The sequence below is a fragment of the Crinia signifera genome, chromosome 1 (assembly GCF_055691185.1).
Source record: "Crinia signifera chromosome 1, ASM5569118v1, whole genome shotgun sequence".
NCBI lineage: Eukaryota > Metazoa > Chordata > Amphibia > Anura > Myobatrachidae > Crinia > Crinia signifera.
In genome coordinates this window covers 146,710,909-146,731,395 of record NC_139217.1, presented here as the reverse complement: position 1 = coordinate 146,731,395, position 20,487 = coordinate 146,710,909, and the positions used below count along the sequence as shown (strand labels likewise).

At 39.0% G+C, this 20,487-nt stretch overlaps 1 protein-coding gene across 2 annotated transcripts in view; it reads right to left on the bottom strand.

Moving 5' to 3' along the window:
- Positions 1–20,487, bottom strand: part of LOC146061564 (bifunctional heparan sulfate N-deacetylase/N-sulfotransferase 4-like) — a 325,562-nt gene that overhangs the window by 215,396 nt on the left and 89,679 nt on the right. For both annotated transcript variants that reach the window (XR_014471058.1, XM_083174471.1), the window contains exon 3: positions 929–1,016. Coding sequence is in view for 1 of the 2 variants with exons in the window: in XM_083174471.1 (XP_083030597.1) it covers positions 929–1,016 (88 nt within the window). In the remaining variant the exon portion in view is untranslated. The remainder of the gene's footprint in view (positions 1–928; positions 1,017–20,487) is intronic.

Here is a 20,487-nt window from a genome sequence, read left to right as displayed (position 1 = left end):
CAAGGCCAACACGATCTGATCCACTAAGTTTTGAGCTTAGTTAGGCTTCATAACAAGACACGACAAAGTTCACTGTTCCCCCTCCAGCAAGTCAGTGTGGCCAGTTATAATGTTAGGAGTCCTAGTGGACTGCAAGACAAATTAAATATACTTGCTGGAGTAAAAGACAATGGAGGCAGGATGGCTGTTGAAACACTGTATTAGCAGGAACAGGCACAGGTATCAGGTTACGGTTATAGTTACGGTTACAGGTACAGGCACAGGAACAGGTATCGATTCACAGGTCACAGGCAAGCTACAGCAGTACAGACACAGCTGAGGAACCTATAACTGGCCCTGAGCTCAGGGCAAATGCAGCTTTTTAAAACCAGAACAGACTAGTCGCTGCAGCACACAGAGACAGGCCCCTCAATTACCAATATGTGCTGCAGCTGGGAATGGCATTCTGAGAACAACCCAGACCAGCATATTAAACCAGCTGGAACTGCTCTCAGAAACCACAGTTCTGCAGGAAGAACCCAACAGCAGCACCTCTGGCCACCCATAGGTACTGCAGACCAAGAAATGACAGCAGCACCTCTGGCCTCACAGAGGTACTGCAAGCTGGAATTAACAACAGCAGCACCTCTGTGCAACCAGAGGTACCGCAGACCACACAAGACATAAATGGCAGTCCTGACAAAAGCGCTGCGGAATATGTAGGTGCTATATGAATAACTGGTAATAAATAAATGCCATTTTTTGGGGGTATCAGTTATTAATACATACCCTATCTAGTCTTCAATAATCTATTGTTTATTATTTTATTGCACATTTATTTTAAGCTATATTGACTATGTATCTAATTACATATTTTCTCCAAAACATTTTCTATATATTGTAATCAGTACTTATAATAGTTAAAATGCATTTGATATGAAATTCTTACCTGTGTGATAAAACTTCCCTGAAAATCCAAGATTGAAGGTGAAATTTGCAACCTGAGTGCGCAGTAATTTTTGTGTTTTTAGTAATGCCTGAAAAAAAAGAAAAGAATAAACAAAATACAAAAATATAGACAGTGATGTAGATATTGATTTCATTCACATGTTCTCAACCTTGGTCCTCAGGACCCCACATAGTTAATGTTTTCCTGGTCAGCTTCCAATTTCTGAAATGTGGCAGTTGGTGATACACAGTGCACCTGCTGGGTGACCAGGAAATTGTGAACTGATCCTGAGGATCAAATTTGGCAACCACTGATTTATTTTTGTAAAACAGGCTTATGTGAAATCTATCTTGAAGCTTATGCAAATAAATGAGTGTGCAGAATTCACTTCACTTGCAGTTTTGGAAAAATCTCAAAATACATCTAGCTCTGTACAGGGCAACATATGTATCAGTTTTATGCCAGTAGATAACCAAAGAATATGTGTTGGGTTGAAGATAGAAGAAGACATTAACATTTGCACCTGGTTTATGCCTGGTGATGTAACCTGATAGATCTTTTAGTGCATTCTAATGATAAAGGACCTGATTCTGAGATGTAAGCAAATTCAGTTGTAGGTGAAATTTAGTGTGGAGCAGTTGTGGGAATAAAATATCTAAATGTCACAGCCACCAGAAGTCATAAAGAGTTGCCCACTGGAGGCATCCCGGTTCTGTGGCTTGTGTACGAGGATGCAGACACTGAATACATCTCAGTAAGTAAGCTGCTGAGTAAGTTTATGGTTGCACAGCAAATTACAGAAATTACAGAAAGAGACAACAGGAGAAAGGGCCTCTTATAACAATATTAATATCAATAAGATAGGAAAAAGATGCAATCAGCCAATCAGAAATTAGCTTACAATTGTCATCCTATTAAGTGCAGATTATGGCACCTACAGGTTACAAGCCTCTTTGTAGGAACATTTGTTTCTAAATTCTGGTCTGGCAGCTTCTATGAGGAAGTGGGTGGGAACTAAGGCCAGGGCAACTTAGATCTTGCTACGGCATTTGATACAGTGCCTCATATGAGATTGATATACAAAATATTGGAACTGGATCTAGGAAGCAAAATTTGTACTTGGGTAAAAAATTGGGTGGAGAATAGGGAACAGATATTTGTGGTAAATGGAACATTTTCAAATGAGGCTGAAGTTCTAAGTGTTGTACCTCAAGGTTCTGTGCTGGGGCCACTTCTTTTTAATATATTTATTAATGAACTAGGCGATGGTCTAGTGAGCAAAGTGTCCATTTTTGCAGTTGACACTAAACTGTAAGGTAATTAAATCAGATCAGAATATTGCCTCTCTGAAGTGCAACTTGATTACTGTAATAGGGACAAAAAACACATGCACAACCTATAATTTATATGGGTGAATCTATGGGAATCATCAATGGTGCAAGATTTGTTGGATTTCATCGACAGTAGACAGCGCTCAATGTCAATGAGCAGCAGAAAGGCCCATAAGGCATCAACATGCCTAAAAAGTAGCATAAAGGCAAGAGAAGACTGTGTAATCATGCCACTGTATAAATCATTGGGATAGCCAGGGCTATTTTTGTGCAGGCTCCAGCAGGAACTGACTCCCTTATTCTAGTTCACTCTTTCTGACAAAATATTTCCTAGATGGACAAAACCATGTGCACTGCAGGTGAGGCAGTTGTAAAACCCCACCCAAATCTAATTATCTCTGCACAAGTAACACCTGCCTCACCTGCAGTGCACATGGTTTTGTCCATCTAAGAAATATATTGTCTGAAAGAGTAAACTAGAATAAGGGCCTCAGTTCCTGCTGGAGCCTGCACAAAAATAGCCCTGGGTATAGCCTTATCTAGATTACAGTGTACAGTTCTGGGCACAGTCCATAAAAAAGACATCTTGGAACTTAAAATAGTTCAGAGAAGAGCAACAAAATTAATTAAGGATTCAGAGTGAGGAAAGGCTATCCAGGTTAGATATATATATATATATATATATATATATATAGATAGATAGATAGATAGATAGATAGATATCTATCTATCTATATATATATATATATATATATATATATATATATAGAGAGAGAGAGAGAGATATACATAGATATATATCTATATATATCTATATATATATATAAACAAATTCATGGTCAGTACAGAAAACTATCAGGTGATCTGTTTACCAAAAGGACTGTACACATGACATGATCACCTCCTACGATTAGAGGTGAGGAAGTTTCTCACCCAACAGGAAAGGTTTCTTTACAGTAAGGACAGTTAAGATAGGCAATACTGTGCCTGTGAAGGTTGTGATGGCAGACTCAATTGCTACATTTAAAAAAGGCTAGAACATTTTTTTTACAGCAAATAGTATTCAGGGTTATAAATATTAATCATAGGGAGCAATAGTGAACCAGTAATAAATTGGACGGCCATTTTGGGTTGGAGGGATGCTAGTTTATAACAGATAGGCATTAATCTCATCTGGGTCATTACACTGCAGGATATCATACTGTATATGGGTTGAACTTGATGGACTAAAGTCTTTTTTTCAACCTCATCTACTATGTAACTAGGTTGCATTTACAAGAACATACCCTTAATCTAATCACTGTTGTATTTGCATGATTTATCCCTGACCCATACTTCCTCTCTAAGCATAAGGAGCTGTAAAAGCACAATGTGACAGATGCACCAATAGATGGATGTGTAAGATTTTATGTGTGGATAGTACAAAAAAAAACCATTCAGTTATGCCTACACCCAGCTACACATTAGCTTACATACTGTATGTATCTGTTCACCCTGAGTTTGAGCAAACAATATAGATAATTAAAATAAATAATTGCTATTACTTTAACTTTTTAAAACAATACCCCTAATGGGCATGAAAGACCCATTGGGGGAAAGAAGTGATTGGGCCCGTATTTAGAAGTACAGTATGGTCAGTCTCTGTAGGTGGTGTGTAAAGAGTCCACATGTGATTAGAACATGATCTGGGCCCCTTTCTAAAAATATTTAGCAAACACTGCTAATGTACATGATAATGCAGCAGATTAATAACAACAGTGAACTGGTAAGGTAAGAATTTATATTGTCGGAACATTCTAAAATATAAATCTTTATTTTAAACCATCAACCATTCAAATCAAGTAATAAACTTCAATGTTGTATGAACTCAGCATTTATTGGAAGACTGCACATGTGTTGTGGCTGCAGTGCACACATGCCAAGGTACCTTAGCAATGCCACTCACAGTGAGGAGTCAGTTGCAGAGTGATTCACAAGAAGTGACCATTGGGAGGAGGTAATGTAGAGTATCTTTAAAAAAATCTGGCATATTGTTACCATTTGTGGAGCCTGTCTTGGGGGGTTATTCGAGTTCACTCTTTCTGACAAATTCCTTCTTAGATGGACAAAACCATGTGCACTGCAGGTGGGGCAGATGTTACTTGTGCAGAGAGAATTAGATTTGGGTGGGGTTTTTACTTCAAAGTGAGATCTATATTGCAGTGTAAAAATAAAGCAGCCAGTATTTACCCTGCACAGAATCAAAATAACTCACCCAAATCTAATTCTCTCTGCACATTTTACATCTGCCCCCTGCAGTGCACATGGTTTTGTCCATCTAAGAAGTATTTTGTCAGAAAGAGTGAACTAGAATAAGGCCCTTAGTGTCTTGTCTGCATAAAACATGAAGTCAGCATCGCAGCTCCAGCTCCATTCTGGTGCAATGAACTAAAAATATATATTAATTCCCATTTCCTTTATTCTAGCAGGTAAGTATATTAACTGTAGAAATGTCCACGGTGATGTTTCTTTCTGTTGAATATCAGGTACTTTATTTTACAAATTAAATCCTTAAAAGTTAAATGCAATAAACATTACATTAATGCAGTCACAGAGATACTGTAGTTACAATTACGACTGACACAAACCACAGAAATAAGACAATTTTATTAAAATGGAGCTGGAACGAAGCGTCTCATCCCAGAGGTCTACTGTTACCATTTTCACATTACATCAAAATGCTAATAATATCACTATTATATGCTAAAATACTTATTTATTATTGCGCAATAATATACCTGCTGCAGCTGTAAATGTTTACTTAGTCTCTCTCTCTTTATTCGATAGTCACTATAACTATAGCACCTATTTTCTTTTGTAGATTGGAGTCCCGCATTGAGTATCCTGGCAATGGGCTTAATGTATTTGTAATTCACAAGTGAAAGTTAATCAGGTAATAGTTGCTGGCTTTCTCACATTGTAACAACACTGTAACAACACTGTATATATCTTCTCTCCACTTTTCTTCATATCCTTTGCCTAAGCTTGTAACTCACTGTAGCATGAAGCCAACTGTATAAAGTATTTACACCATATTGCTTATTACAGTCACTATTTCTCCATCAAATAATATTAGTTCGGAAAAATTACTTAATTTCTCCTTCTGATAAATGTATGCCTGTTTTACAGTTATCATCTCAGGTAAACGCAGTCTCTTTATTAACCCTGCATTAGGTTGTCAACTTCTTGTAAACTTCCTGGGATACCATATCTTTCAATATATATATATATATATATATATATATATATATATATATATATATATATATGTCTTAATGAGAGAACAGCGTATTACAGCCTTTCTGTGGTAAATATGAGAGCACTCCTTTTTTGGGCTGGTATGAATGTATTTTGGGGCTCGACTCACCACATCTCTCCTTTTATCCTTTGCAGTTTGACAGGTGACAGCAAGAACTCAAGAGAGAATCCCAGCCACCGATGAGCCATCTCTGCATACCCCAGTAACTATAAATGTCCTCCATGCTCCCGCTGTCTGCCGCACTCTTGCTCCCCAGACCTCTCCTCACAGACTGCACTGCCTAACTGCTGCTCACTCTCCTGACACTGGTCATGTGACATGCTACTGACTTTTTGTGCAACTGCCGAGGCTGCTGAGAATTATCCACCACTGTAAACAAATTCACTCTAGCATGCTTCACTCACAATACATTGTATAGGAGGGTATTACATAAGCACTAAGGGAGTCAATGTTCTCACACCTGCATTGCAATTACTATATAGCACACCAGCATTAAGAGTGATGTAATGAGGTGTCTCTGTTCATTTGTGGTGGGATTCTACACTTGTGTTACCTCACCGTTCTATCACTGGAAATTATTGCTGCAGCATTGACATTGCAACCATATTTGAATTGGGCACAGTATCAGATTAGGCAATATACAAGTAAACATTTGGCTTTTAATTACTGTACTCGGTTACTGCTTGCTTATTCTACTCCACTGTATTTCCATTATTCTTTTAGCCAGATGCTTTCACTATTCTTAAAACTACAGTATATATAACAAATGTAACTTATAATATGGGTGTTTAAAAGTAAAAGACAATGTAAACACCACTGGAAGTAAAGTATTTTGAAAATTTATTTATGAAATGTTGCATTTCTATTCACAGCAGAAATGAAATCTTCCTTTGTGATGCAGAGCCACTCATGCTCAAATTCCCCCTGCTTGCTCCTTAATTAACATAAGTACTGTAATATTAATATGGAGAAATAATACACAGCAGCTTCATGTGACATGTTAGCGATAAGTTTTCGATTAAAATAGCAATCTATGCTCCCTGATATAGAAACCCATGCTACCATACAATTTAATTGGGTGTGGTATGACTTATTGATGGTTGGAATCCTGATGGTCAGTATAAGGACATCAGAATCCAGGCCGCAGGTGGGGAGCACAAAAAAGCCCCTTGTAGGCTCAGTGACTCGCTTTTCTGGCCAGAGGTTCTATTCTCCCTCTATCGGGAGAAGTTGAATAGTCTGGATTCCAATGCCGGTATACTGGCCGTCAGGATCCTGAGCCATCGAACACCCAATTTTACTTTCTTTATTCAGGCATTCTACTACTTTCTTATAAATTCCCTTTGTCTTTAATTTTCCATGCACCTTCAATATAGCAAACAATTGGTTCTTCGACACTGACCAGGTCAAAATGCAATAGACTTTCTCTATTAGAGAGGAAGGGATGCAATGGCAGACAAAGTTCTCTTGCCCAAGACTTAGTGCAGCAACAGTCACACTTTATGGCACCTTGGGCTGACACAATTTTGTTAATGAGAGCACACTGTGATTGGTGCAAGATACAGTGCCAACATGTTTTCCTTAGGCTTTTGAAGGATAAGTACAGAATGTGTTTATTAGATCAAAGGAAAGAAGGGTATAAGAAATATTATTTCTGCACCAACACGTCACTAATATATGCTGAATACAAAATACCATTACATTTAGGTGAAATGAAGAAGCTACAATGCTAAAATGGCAGCAATGTAAACATCATAAGTATCTTTCATTTTATTGCTTTTTATTCATTTTGCTGTGATACATATTGAAAAACTTTCCCAGACTCTTTACATTTTCCTTTTACTTGTCACTCACTGCTACAGTATGTGATGCTTTTTTTTTCTTCACAGTCTGTAATGGGAATTCTGCCAAAATATTTAAAATGCTGTCAATTGTCACGTCTTATCAAATCACCAGCTCCAACAGAGAAAGAACAGAAGTTCACACACTTTATAATTTAGAATTTTTAGACTATTTATATATAAAAAATACACACTCTGTGCAGGCTGTAAATTATTAGCAAAAATGTTCTTTGGGTGGTTTGCTAATAAAAAAAAGTGAGATATTTACTAAGCAGTGTTTATTTGTGCAGTTTATTATCGATTACACATCAAATGGGTTTTTAAGATCCAAATCACAGTCCTAAAATATGCGAGCTAAAACTGAAAACATTATTTTATATGCTGTAACACTCAACCCCATCTATCCAAATTAGAAATGTGCAAGTCCAGAATTACTCAGATTTACCCGGATCTCAAAATGGGATCTTATTGGCTATCCAGCTTTTGGACCAAAAACATGTGACAGCATATAGCCAATAAGATCCGGTTTTGAGATCCGTGTAAATCCAATCCGGTCCTGCATATCTCTAATCCAAATGTGTTTAAGGCAAAACTTTCTGATAAACCTAACCCTAATGGTTTGCCAACTTGTATTGAAACATCTAATTTTTTCGTTTACCAATTCTGTTACTTTCCCTTATAACCGTGTATAATAACTTAAAATAAATTGGTAATTGCTCTTTATTATGTACATGAGTAACTTTAACAGCCCCAAAACAGAAATTGCTGATTCAAAGCCTTTTACAATCGTACACATATATGCTAGATATATTTCAGTCAAACAGTGTGTAGATATAGATCTCAAACCTGACGCATTTTATCATTAAGACTTCATCAGGGGTTCAATCAAGTAGAGACCAGTAGTTATTTGAGATTTAATTAAATATTGGTCCTATGTGGATAGACTTCATCATACAAAAAGGATCCACAAAGGAATTGTATCTTGGTATATACTGTAGTAAATCTGTGGAGGTCTTTCAGATATGAGTAGATACATCTTGTAGGGTAGAAGCTAGTCCTGAGGTTCCCTGTCTCCTGCCAAATTGACTGAGACACTGAGGGGGTTTCCAGGTGGAAGTACCTATAGCGCACTCATTTATTTCTCTATCTATATCGCTCACCTACACTAACTGGGGGGCAGCAGAAATGCCAGGATGTAGAACTACTCTTATTTGTTGGAAATGTCATGGGAATGTATCTATATTGAGCATTTTGGTAGGAAATTTGGTTGGTTATGGTGCAAGTGCATGGAAGTGCCTGTCTTGTGGGATTGTGTCATGAGCATTTGTCTTAAGCTCTGTAAATACATGGTAGGGGAACCTGTTTCTGTCAGTAGCTAGCAGAAGCTGACCCAAGCACCAATACTAGTTGGTATAAAACCAAGGGGTAGCAGAGCTTTCAACTAGAACACATAGGAAAGCCCAAATTATCCATACAGATTCTCTCATTGGCATGAGGTAGTAATCAGGAATCCTTGGTTTGCCACAACTACAGCCACTTTCCATGTAACTCAGAATCAGTCCCATTATATTCTTCATTGGCAGCTATTCTAATGACTAGCCTTTCACCCCTACAATGGATTTATAGTCTCTGTAAGTTCCTGTATTGATTGGTTTCATGTTGTGGAATATAATATAAAATACATCATATGACATAAAACCTTGCGCTCCATACTTCTTATGTGAATTTTTTTAAATTGCAGTTTGCCCAAACAACTGATTTGTATGCACCTTTGTGTGCGCTGTGTAATCTGTGAAAATCACTAAAATTCAAAGCACAAATCTAACAGCAATGAAAACCATCTGATCTCAAAATACAGCTGTGCTGAAGAACACATGGGAAGCATACTGATTGGACACTGAATTATGCAATGGTTTGCCAACCCTCATGGCAAACAATTGCTCATTGTTTAAAAAAAATTCATACTGTATTTCTCCAAGATGATTTACCTAAAATGCTGGAAAATTGAGCTAACTTGCTTAAAAATGGAAAGAATATAATAAATAAAACAAAAACACACATTCAATAACATTCGTACTCAGCATCAAGCTTCTAAAAGGATGGTTTAGATAAGGTCAGGCTTTTTCACTTTTAGAGCACCCTCTAAGACTTTTAACTTTTGCTATTAAGCTTCTAAGTTAAAAATGTGAAATTAACTAAAACACTGGTGACACAAAAAATTGGAATTTATGGTTTTCGGAAAAATTTGGAAGGGTGCGAGTTGCTGTTTGACTGCCATTTAAACACTGAAAACGGCACCCAAATTAAGCCGATCTCGCACCTTTTTATGGGCTGAATTTGCTTAAAATTGCTTGCACCCCTATAGAGGTGTGAGTACATTTTACCCAATTCAGTCTGCCATAAAGTGTGCCTGGTGTCATGATGATTTGCAAGTGTGAATCATGTGTGCCTAATAGGTTGACCCCTAACTGGCTGGAGTTTGTATATACTCCCCGTGTTTGCGTGGGTTTCCCCCGGGTACTCTGGTTTCCTACCACAATCCAAAAATACACTGCTAGGTTAATTGGCTCAACAAAATTAACCCTAGAATGTCTGTGTGTACATGTGGCAGGGAATATAGCCTTTATGCTCCACTAGGGCAGGGACTGATGTGAATGTTTAAATATTCTCTGTGAAGCGCTGTGGAATTTGTGTGCGCTATATAAATAGCTGGCAATAAATACTGATGACTGGTAAATTGAAAAGGTGCCAGGATAAAATAATTTTTTGTACAGATAAATGTTTCTTATTGTTGCTGTTAGATATACAGTAATAACAGATATATTTTTATGAAGTATAAACTGTATCTGTTATATTCATAAGCAAAAAATAGTAATAATAAAATAAAACACAAAATATAGTAGCAAATCTGCTGGCATAACACATTCCTCCACCCCATTATTCTTATTGTTCACAATTAACAGCAATGCATCAAGTCATATGCAGACTTAGGGTCAATGTGGTAACTTTTATAAGCCACCGTATTTCAGGTGGCTTGAGCTAAAATATTAAAACGGCAATACCATCCAAATTAATGTTGACACTTTGTAAAGCCACAGTCATGATAGCAAACATACTATTGAACCTATTTTCTGTTAATGGAACACACTTTTGTGAATATTTTCTTATAACTACCAATATTTGTTACTGAAACACTGTTGTATAATGTACCTTTCCTGTGATTTTGGATAGACGAATAAGTAATACTGTAGCTTATGAAGATTTTGTTATCGATATACTCAAGTGAATACATAAAAAGTAGTATTTTCTTTTCATTAAAAATCATATACATATGAACAAACACTGAACCTCACTATCATCTAAATGTATGGAGTTACTAAATCATTCAGTTGCTCAATACTTAGAACCAACATTTGAATAAAAACTTCAAACGAATTGCTTACGATGGCTCAGTAAAAGCTGGCTTTAATATAATTTTTTTTTTCATTTATCCTTTGCTCTGTCATTTAAGCATTTTATCACATCATACTGAAGATGTCATTTTATCTTTTGTTTAAATATTGCATATCCATGTACTTACTTGTTCGTGGGTCAAGATGGCTTGTCTGTACTTCTCTTAATTGGTGAATCTATTTCATCATATTGATTTTTTTGTAACAATGTTGTGGCTAATTACAGCAGAACCCTTCATTTACATTCTAAACTTTCCAGGGCTATTTCTCTGCTAGCGTATCGTGTCTAATAGAAAGTAATTTACTTTTCTTTATTAAGTGCATTAAAACTTCATGCCTTGGCTATCACTGACAATAAGTATTCGATTCTTCTCAAATTGAATGTGCCAAGACATTTTGCTGTGCCATATTAGTTTTATTTATGTGCCATGCTCCGAATTGTTAGCTGCTAATGAGACTTCAGCACTTACAGCTCTAGGGCCAAACACTAACCTCATTTTAATGAGTTCATTATTTGCTGTCTTCAGAACGAAGGACAACAAATTTCCCATTTAATTAAAGGTCAGACGAACTCTGGGTTAGTAAAGTGAACAGGTTACCAACACTTGGCTAAAACAGTTGTGTCTCCTGTCAAAATACTGCTGTTTTTAGTATGAAACCAAGGTTTTATAATAGTTTAAAAGCAAACAGGGTTTTTTTCATTTATGTTCTTCTAGAGTTGGACTGAATTTTTAATCTAAATCACACAAACAATAAAGGTGCTTGCTATGCATGCAGAATCTGTAATATGTGTATAGATATACTAAGGTACTGTAGCATATAAGCCAAGACTAGCCTTTACACCAGGAGATATACTATACAGAAGCTTCAGAATGACAGTAGTGTTAGCTACTGCTACAGAATACAATTTATACACAATACACTCTTTCTATGGGCCAGGTGTATCAAGTTTCAAGAAGTGGAGTGGAGAGTGATAAAAAACCATCCAATCAGCTCCTACCTGCATTCCCTGCAGCTAGAGGGGCTGGGGGCATAGTCAGCAGCTCACAGAGCTGCTGGGCATGCCCCCACAACAGCAAAAATGGTGTGGCCTCATGACAGTGCCACGAGTATAGACCATACCCCTGAAATTTTGTCACACGCCTATGGCACGCACATACTCCCTCCTTCCACCCTGAGAATGTTGGGAGGTTGGTAAGAGGGAATAAAAACTATATGAAAATCTAAAATGAAAGTTCTAATTAAGTTCAAATCAATACAAATCAATACAAACATCTATTGTCTTCCCATTTAAAAGATCAAACGATCATCTTTTCTTGTTGCAGATTGAATGCAAACATATCCCATTAACCTCTTTGTTTTAGAATTGCACTCTCCCAGAGTGATGGAGAACCTTGGTACTCCAGCTGTTGTTGAACTCTACATTCCAGCATACCCTGCTACAGTTTTAGCATGGCCAAATAGCAAATCTGTTGCAGGGATGAGATGTGTAGTTCAACAACAGCTGGAGTGCCAAGGTTCTCCATCACTGCTTTACAGTGTAAGTTCTCAAAACAAGTCACATTGTATCATTTGTGTTATGGCTGTGCATCCTTCATCATGCATAACTGTACTGGTTCCATTGTGTGTGTGTGTGTGTGTGTGTGTGTGTGTTTGTGTGTGTATGAAGTATCTACAAATTAAACATCTTGTTACATAATATATTATTGTCATTTATTCATCATAGAGCTATTCAAATTCCCTAAAGTGACAAATCTGTCTTGCAGTAGTTAGCAGACTCGGCAGTGACACCCCGGACTCTGTAAAATAAGAAATTCTGGACCAGTGGTGTAGCTAGGTGCCACGGTGCTCGGAGCAAGGGCATGTTTTGGAACGTGACGTCAAGCCCCAGCTACTGTCTACAAATAACCTGTGAAGCATCTGCATCCTTTAATCTCCCTTGCAGCTTCCAGCCACAACAGCCGCTCTGTAGTCTCTGTAGTCTGTGCTAACTCTCGGCTGCCTGAGTTCAGGGGGGAGGCTGAAGCAGAGTGGCAACATTCAGGTCAGGTCAGAATATCACCACCATGGCGTCGGCTCCCCCCGGGCAGAGCAAGGAACGCCGCCCTCCCTACGCCCCCGTTCTGGACACAGTTCAAGTGGAACATTTCAACGCTTTGCGTTTTTTACAAGCCATGTTTAATGTGAAAGCATACAGGTATATTTATACCAGAGTGCACCACCCATATCCATTAATAGCCCAACCTCTACACCTGGAGGGTGTCACTACTCCTACAGAGGTGGACAGTGGCTTATTGTGCAGATTTAACAATACAGTCATATACATTGATGAAAAAAGTGTAAGATTTACATATAAAAAACACATACATAAAATTACATACAATACATAACACTTATTTGCATTATTTACAAAAAAGCATAATCAGAAACTTGTTACCCCTATATATGACCAATTGTTACATAGTCTATTGCTAACGCTATGTTTTTATTTGCAAATAAATTACTTTATAATATCACAGAGTTGTATTTCTTCAGATAACAATGTCATATCCTGTAAGCGATAGAAGCAATTGCATATATACATATAGTCCAGCTAAGATAAAGTCATCTCTACAAAAAACATTGAAACCCAATCATTTCATTTAACCCCTTTGGTGCTAATGTGTCAAGTCTCATTATCCATCTGGATTCCAACTGTAATTATTTTTTAGATCTAACACCTCCCCATAACAGGGCGGGGGGGGGGGGGACATGATCAATTATTTTATATTTCAGCACTGAATGGTTATGTTTCGCCAATGCAAAGTGCCTGGCTACCGGTTGTTCACTGGTGCCAGACACTAATGCAGCTTTGATTGCTGACCGATGCTGCCCCATTCTCTCTTTGAGTGTGCAGTCGGTCTTGCCAACATATACTAGAGAACATGGACACGTGATTGTATATACCATGTACAGTGTACTACATGTAAGGAAGAATCTAATGTTGAACTTTTGCCCTGATTGTGGGTGAGAGAAAGTGTAACCTGTCTGCAAGTAACAGCAAGTTACACAATTTGGGCATCTATAGCATCCAACTTTAGGTCTTGCAGTAGTTGTATATATACTTATGAAGCAAAAGACTAAAGTGTGATAAATGAGCTTTGTTTACAGATATGCAACCTTTCTAACTATTTTCCATAGAGAGTCTGCCTTATTCCATATTTAGTCTCACCAATTTTGATGTTTTACTCATGTCTTCAAAAATTCTACCCCAACCAAAACACATATATAAGCATATCTCCTGTCATCGTCTCATCTTTAGTTATAGAGTAAAAAAATCAAAGACTACATTATGATTTTTGACCTGCAAATTGCCCAGGTCTGCTGCAAACTTTGATTCACACAAAACATCAAGTAGATAATTTCTAGCTGTGCTTTTGACCTAACATCCAGCATGTCATCTCTATGAGCCCATCCAACCAGGGACAGATTGAGGGGTCAGGTGACCTCTAGGCATACTTTAGTTAGTCATACTGTACCTCCCTCTCATCATGTCAGTGATTGCTTCATGTCAGGACCAGTCCTGATGACTGAAGACCCCAAAGCAAACCCTACTACCACCACCTCCCACTCCACAATATTGTGTCCTTTGCATCACCCCATCGGTTGAAAAATAAAATACTAAAAATAATTAGAAATCATTCCTAAAAAATCACCAGACATTATCAGCCTACTGTGATATTAACTGCGGCAGCCTACTGGCCTAGACTGGTGAATAGGGTGTTGTGCTGAAAGTGTATTACATTGTCCCAGCTTAGAAGTATGTATGCTGTAAATATTCAGTATATGGTAAGATTAAGATAAATAAGATAGATAGATAGATAGATAGATAGATAGATAGATAGATAAGATAGATAGAAAATTACTTGTTTTGTAAAACAAGTATTATTATACTGTACTAAGGTGAACAGTTTTACATAGTGTTTTTTAATGCCATGGGCTCCTAAGAACAGTGCCCCCTCCCTACTTACTTCCTGTGGTACCATCTTCCTTGCAATGCTGTAAGTTTTTTAAAGGTTCCCATACATCATACAATAATTGTATGCAATTTGGACTAAATTGCATCGAATCACGTTGCAAAACGTATGCAATGTGATGCGATCTAGTTCAAATAGCATACAATAATTGTACAGTGTATGGGCACTTTTAAGATATCACTGGTAAAATCAATAGATGAAAAATAGGGGAGGGGTGCTACAGATCCGCTGTGGGGTCTTTTCAACTGTGAAGTGTGATGCCCAATTTACATAGAGACCCAAGTGCACCACACTAAAGATACAAAAGATTTGTCCAAGCTATTTTAGGTAAAGTAGTTTTACTGCATATTAATATACAACACTCCACATATTATTATTATTATTATTATTATTATTATTATTATTATTATTATTATTAATATCCTTTACTTATATGGTGCCACAAGGGAACAAATACAGATGCAGCCACACTCCTCAGGGCTGACATATGGCTGCTGATCCCCGTTTGATGCAGCATGTATTCTTAATGAGTCACGGGTGCAACTTTGACACACGAGCATGTCAGCAGAATGCATTCACATGTATACTTACAGTATACTTCCCTTCTGTTTAACATACATCCTTTATGTTGAAGTAACTATCTTGTCATCATATCAGTAATGATTTACATACAAAATTGAATTTAATGTGAATGAGAAAGATGTATTATTTCCCAAAAAAATATTTTTAGTAGATTGTTTAGTATTAGATAGTTTTTTTCCCAGTTTTACTAAACAGTAATTTACATTGTGCTGCTACAGATTTATTTGTCATTTGTGTTTTATATCATGTGTAGTCATTTATTAGCCTTTTGGAAAACCGCTTTATAATATCAGTGTTTATTATATCAGTCTGGCTGGATTTCTTTACACAAGGTCAAAAATAGGACAATTGTCATGCTTGCTTTTGCAATTTATTCACATTACCATTTCCAATATTTCTATACAACTCATTTCATACTAGTCTGTATGCAGCTATTGGCAGAGTAAGTTCATTTTAATTGTTTAAATTGTCTTTGCTATGCAGTTCTGTGATTCAATCATTTCTATTTTACTCTCTAAATGTGTAAAACATCACTGAAATTGAAGCTCAATTTGTGATTCACTTTATAATATAAAGTTCATATATAGGGGTGTATTCACTGTTGGTCGTTAGGTCCATTCTGTCTAAAACAGCATATTTTACGCCTGAAAAAAAGTCTAGATGAATTGTAGTATTCACTATCATTTTTTCTAGACAGTCTAAAGCATTTCACCTGTCAACTCTTTTCGTTTGCCTCGCCTGTCTAAATGAGTCATTTGGACTTTTTGTTTCACTTTGTCTAAACTCAGCCATGTTAATCTGATTTAGCCTATTCAGTGTCCGATTGTCTAAATGGATTCTACAGTTTTCAGGCAGGCTTTAGACAAAGTGAACTAGACAATTTCTTCTGTCGGGACTAGTCTACAAAACATAAAATATTATTTAATTTATGTAGTTTTTTTAATTAATCAATGTCATTTATTGTCATTTTGCTTATAAATACATTATGTATGTTTGTTATTGTCTATATGAATATATTTAGATTTTTTTCATTTTTTTTTTTTACTCTACCCATGTAGCATTGTGTTTTACTGCAGTGTGTTACCCATGTGATGTTTTTACCCAGGATTCTGTTATCCCTCACTCCCATTTTGAGACTGTCAACCTTTTACGTAACCACCATGCCGACCTAACCACCTGTCATCCTAATGACCATGTCGACCTTCCACCATGTCGACCTAATGACCCTGTCGACCCTCCACCTGTCAACCTGACCCCCATGGTCAACCTGACCCCCATGGTCAACCTGACCCAGTCAACCTTCCACCTATCGAGCTAACCACCATGCCAACCTAATCCACCATGCCAACCTAATCCACATGTCAACCTAATCAGGTGCAGGTGGTCAGCAGGGGGGGGGTGAAGGAGGCCAGCAGGGGGGTTAAGGAGGCCATCAGGGCGGGGGGTGAAGGAGGCCAGCAAATGGGGGGGGGGGTGGTGAAGGAGGCAAGCGGGGGGGGGGGTAGGCAGAGTACACAGATACAAGGGGAGGGAGCATACAGGCGGACACTCCAGGAGGCATCCATGCCGAGATCGCAGCTGTGCTATCACAACCCCATATCACCTCCGTCCCCATCCACCCACCATGCAATGCCCGCTCTGCATCTAGTAATCCCCCACCTGCTCTGCAGCTTCTAATCCCCCGCGAGGTGTCTGCCCGCTGACCGGCTGCGCACAGCGTGCGGGCACTTCAGGTGGCTGAGATCGCGGCTGTGCTGTCCTCCTGCTGTCCACCCACAGCGTCTAGAAATCCCCCGTGAGCTGTCCTCCTGCTGTCCGCCCGCTTCCCGGCGGTGGCAGCCGGGCAGACAGCGGCCGGACAGCTCACGGGGGATTGTAGATGCTGTGGGCGGACAGCAGGAGGACAGCACAGGCGCGATCTCAGCCACCTGAAGTGCCTGCACGCTGTGCGCAGCCGGTCAGCGGGCAGACACCTTGCGGGGGATTAGAAGCTGCAGGGCAGGTGGGGGATTACTAGATGCAGAGCGGGCATTGCATGGTGGGTGGATGGGGACGGAGGTGATATGGGGTTGTGATAGCACAGCCGCGATCTCGGCATGGATGCCTCCTGGAGTGCCTGCCCGCTGAGCGGCAGCCAGTCAGTGGGCAGACACCTTGCATCGGGGGATTAGTAGATGCAGGGCGGGTGGGGGATTACTAGATTCAGAGCGGCATTGCATGGTGGCTGGACGGGAACGGAGGCGGTTCTACCCGGAGACCCAGCAGGGAGGGAGGGATTGGTGTCAATTGAACTCCCCTGCATGTGCATTAAAAGAAGCAGGGGAGTTAGAAGAAAATAAAAGTTTACATTCACATAGCACCTCTCCAAATAAGCAAATGGAGTGTGTGTGTGTGACTGTCCAGGCCTGCAGGCGAATTGGACATGCCCCCTTTCGCCTCATTGGTTTTTAACGCCAGGAGGTGTTCTGAACTGATTTCACCCTGAATACACTAAATGGTGAAAGGGTGAAACACAATTCGCCTGTCTAGCTGATGTAAAAGCTAGAACAGGCGGAACTACATCAGCTAACGACGGACCCTGAATATGCCCCATAAATGGAATAAATGCAACTGTGAATAACCCATATTTGTTTGATAATGACATTAATGTTTGATAAAAATAATTTGTTTAAATAACAACAACCATTTTGGGGTATTATTTTACTGATATAAAATAATTGGGGCATATGGTGTAATGGTTAGCAATACTGCCTCACAGCACTGAGGTCATGGGTTCAATACCCAGCATGGCCCTAACTGTGCGGAGTTTGTATATTCTCTCCGTACTTGCGTGGGTTTCCTCCAGGTACTCCGGTTTCCTCGCACAATCCAAAAATATACTGGTAGGTTAATTGGCTCCCCAAAAAAAAAATTAACCCTAGAATGTCTGTGTGCATGTACATGTGGTAGGGAATATAGATTGTAAGCTCCACTGGGGCAGGGACTGATGTGAATTATCAAATATTCTCTGTAAAGCGCTGTGGAATCTGTGTGCGCTATATAAGAAACTGCTAATAAATAAATAATAAATATAATATCCTAGCCTAATTATTTCAAGAATAAATCTAGCTATAGTGAGACAAGTCAGTGATATAATTGTGAGTGCTGGTGGGATGATCTACTGTATGTAAGGTGCTGTCATTATGGCTGTTCAAGCAGCCGCGTGTCATGAGCATGGTACTTGAAATTAAATCCAGAAATGCCATTTACAGTAAAACAAATGTTTTACTCTGTTCCGGAGAGAGTCAACAGGACACGACTGAGAGCAGTACAATGAAACTTATACAGGTGGTATAGAGAACAAGCAGGGGAGTAAGAGAAAGAGTAGCAGTCTAATCAGTCAGAGTCTCAGCGCTGGAGGGAAATTATATGATACCCTAAATGTAAACAATGAAATCAATCAGCATTTCTGGGGGAAATTTTGACAGAAAAGATGCAGTAAATGTGTTTTTATTCAAAAACAAAGAAACTATTTTGTACCATAAACTGGTATTATAGTATTGCATGCAGGCTTAGGTATACAAGTAACATAAGTAAGTTTAAGTACGGTATACTAGCCGTTAGGATTCCAGCAGTCAGAATATCAACACCAACATCTCGAATGTCATAATTCTGACTAAAATGAGCAACTAAACTAACCATAATCCTAACCCTAACCCCATCCCTAAATCTAACCCTCCTTTCCTGCAGCCTAATCATTTACTCCTACAGCCTAACCCATACCCCCTCAACCCATGCACGACCCTACAATTACCATTTTCATGAAGCCTAACCTTAACTTTGTCCAGCATACTTACCAGTGGCATAACTACCTATTATGCACCCCCCCGCCGCAAAATTTTTGGCGCCCCCCCTTGCCCTCCTCCTCCCCTCAGCGCCCCCCCGATGCTCGTACCTGCCAGGCCGAATCTGCAGTCACGGTCCCGTTGCCGGCTCCTGCTGCTATAATGAAAACAGACTCTTAGAAAATAGCTGCCCCCATACTGCAGACAGAAAACTGTCTGCAGTATGGGGGCAGCCATTTTCTAAGAGTCAGTTTTCATTATAGCAGCAGGAGCCGGTGCCGGGAGATGGAGAGACGGGACCATGACGGCAGGCAAGACAGCAGTGGGTAACTATAGCCCCGCAGACCCCCGGCGCCCACATAGTCTCTGCGCCTCCCCGCCACCACGGGGGCTGCGGAGCTATAGCTCAGCCACTCATACTTACATTATGTATTCCATCTGTTTGGATTTCAGCTACTGTAGCATGAAGACTGTACGTTTTCACGGTTATAAAATTTGTATGTGCACCTATTTCCAAAAACCCAAGTTCCAGAGAGTTTCTGAAGGTACTCTATTTGTCTAAAGATATGAACCCAGCACACTCCACAGGCAAATATGGTCTACTTTACTCCTTTTACAACAAAATCCTGGGTCCAAGCTGAAATAATGAACATGGTTTCAATCCATATTGATACAGTAGCCCTTTCACACTTAGGCAAGGATCTGGAAAAAACCCAGGTCATATATAGCTATGAATAGGGTCTGCCGGGATTTGTGCCCTGGCTCCTCGACCTAGGTCTGGACCAGGGTATTCCCTGTTGGTGTGACAAGTTTATTAGCTGAGTAACCCGGGAACATCACAGAGGCTGATGATGTCTGGTGATTTTTTTGTGTGATTTCAACTTATTTTTCTTGTGAATGATGTCCCATTTTTGTTGTGTTTGCTGCAATTAAATGCACTAGAAATTTCAATCACTAGTAATAATGTGTATCAAAATATTTATATTCCTATTTGTGTTTTCATATAGTTATGGTGTGTACACACGGTCAGATGTGCCTTCAAATACTATCCACGATCCGATCAGATCGGATCGTGGATAGTATCTGAAGGCACATCCGATTTGCATACAAGTCTGACTATATAGTGCAGATCTGCACTATCAATAGTCAAGGCAGATAAGATTTTCTGTAAAATATGCATGTACTGTACAGTATGATTGGCAGACTTTTGAAATT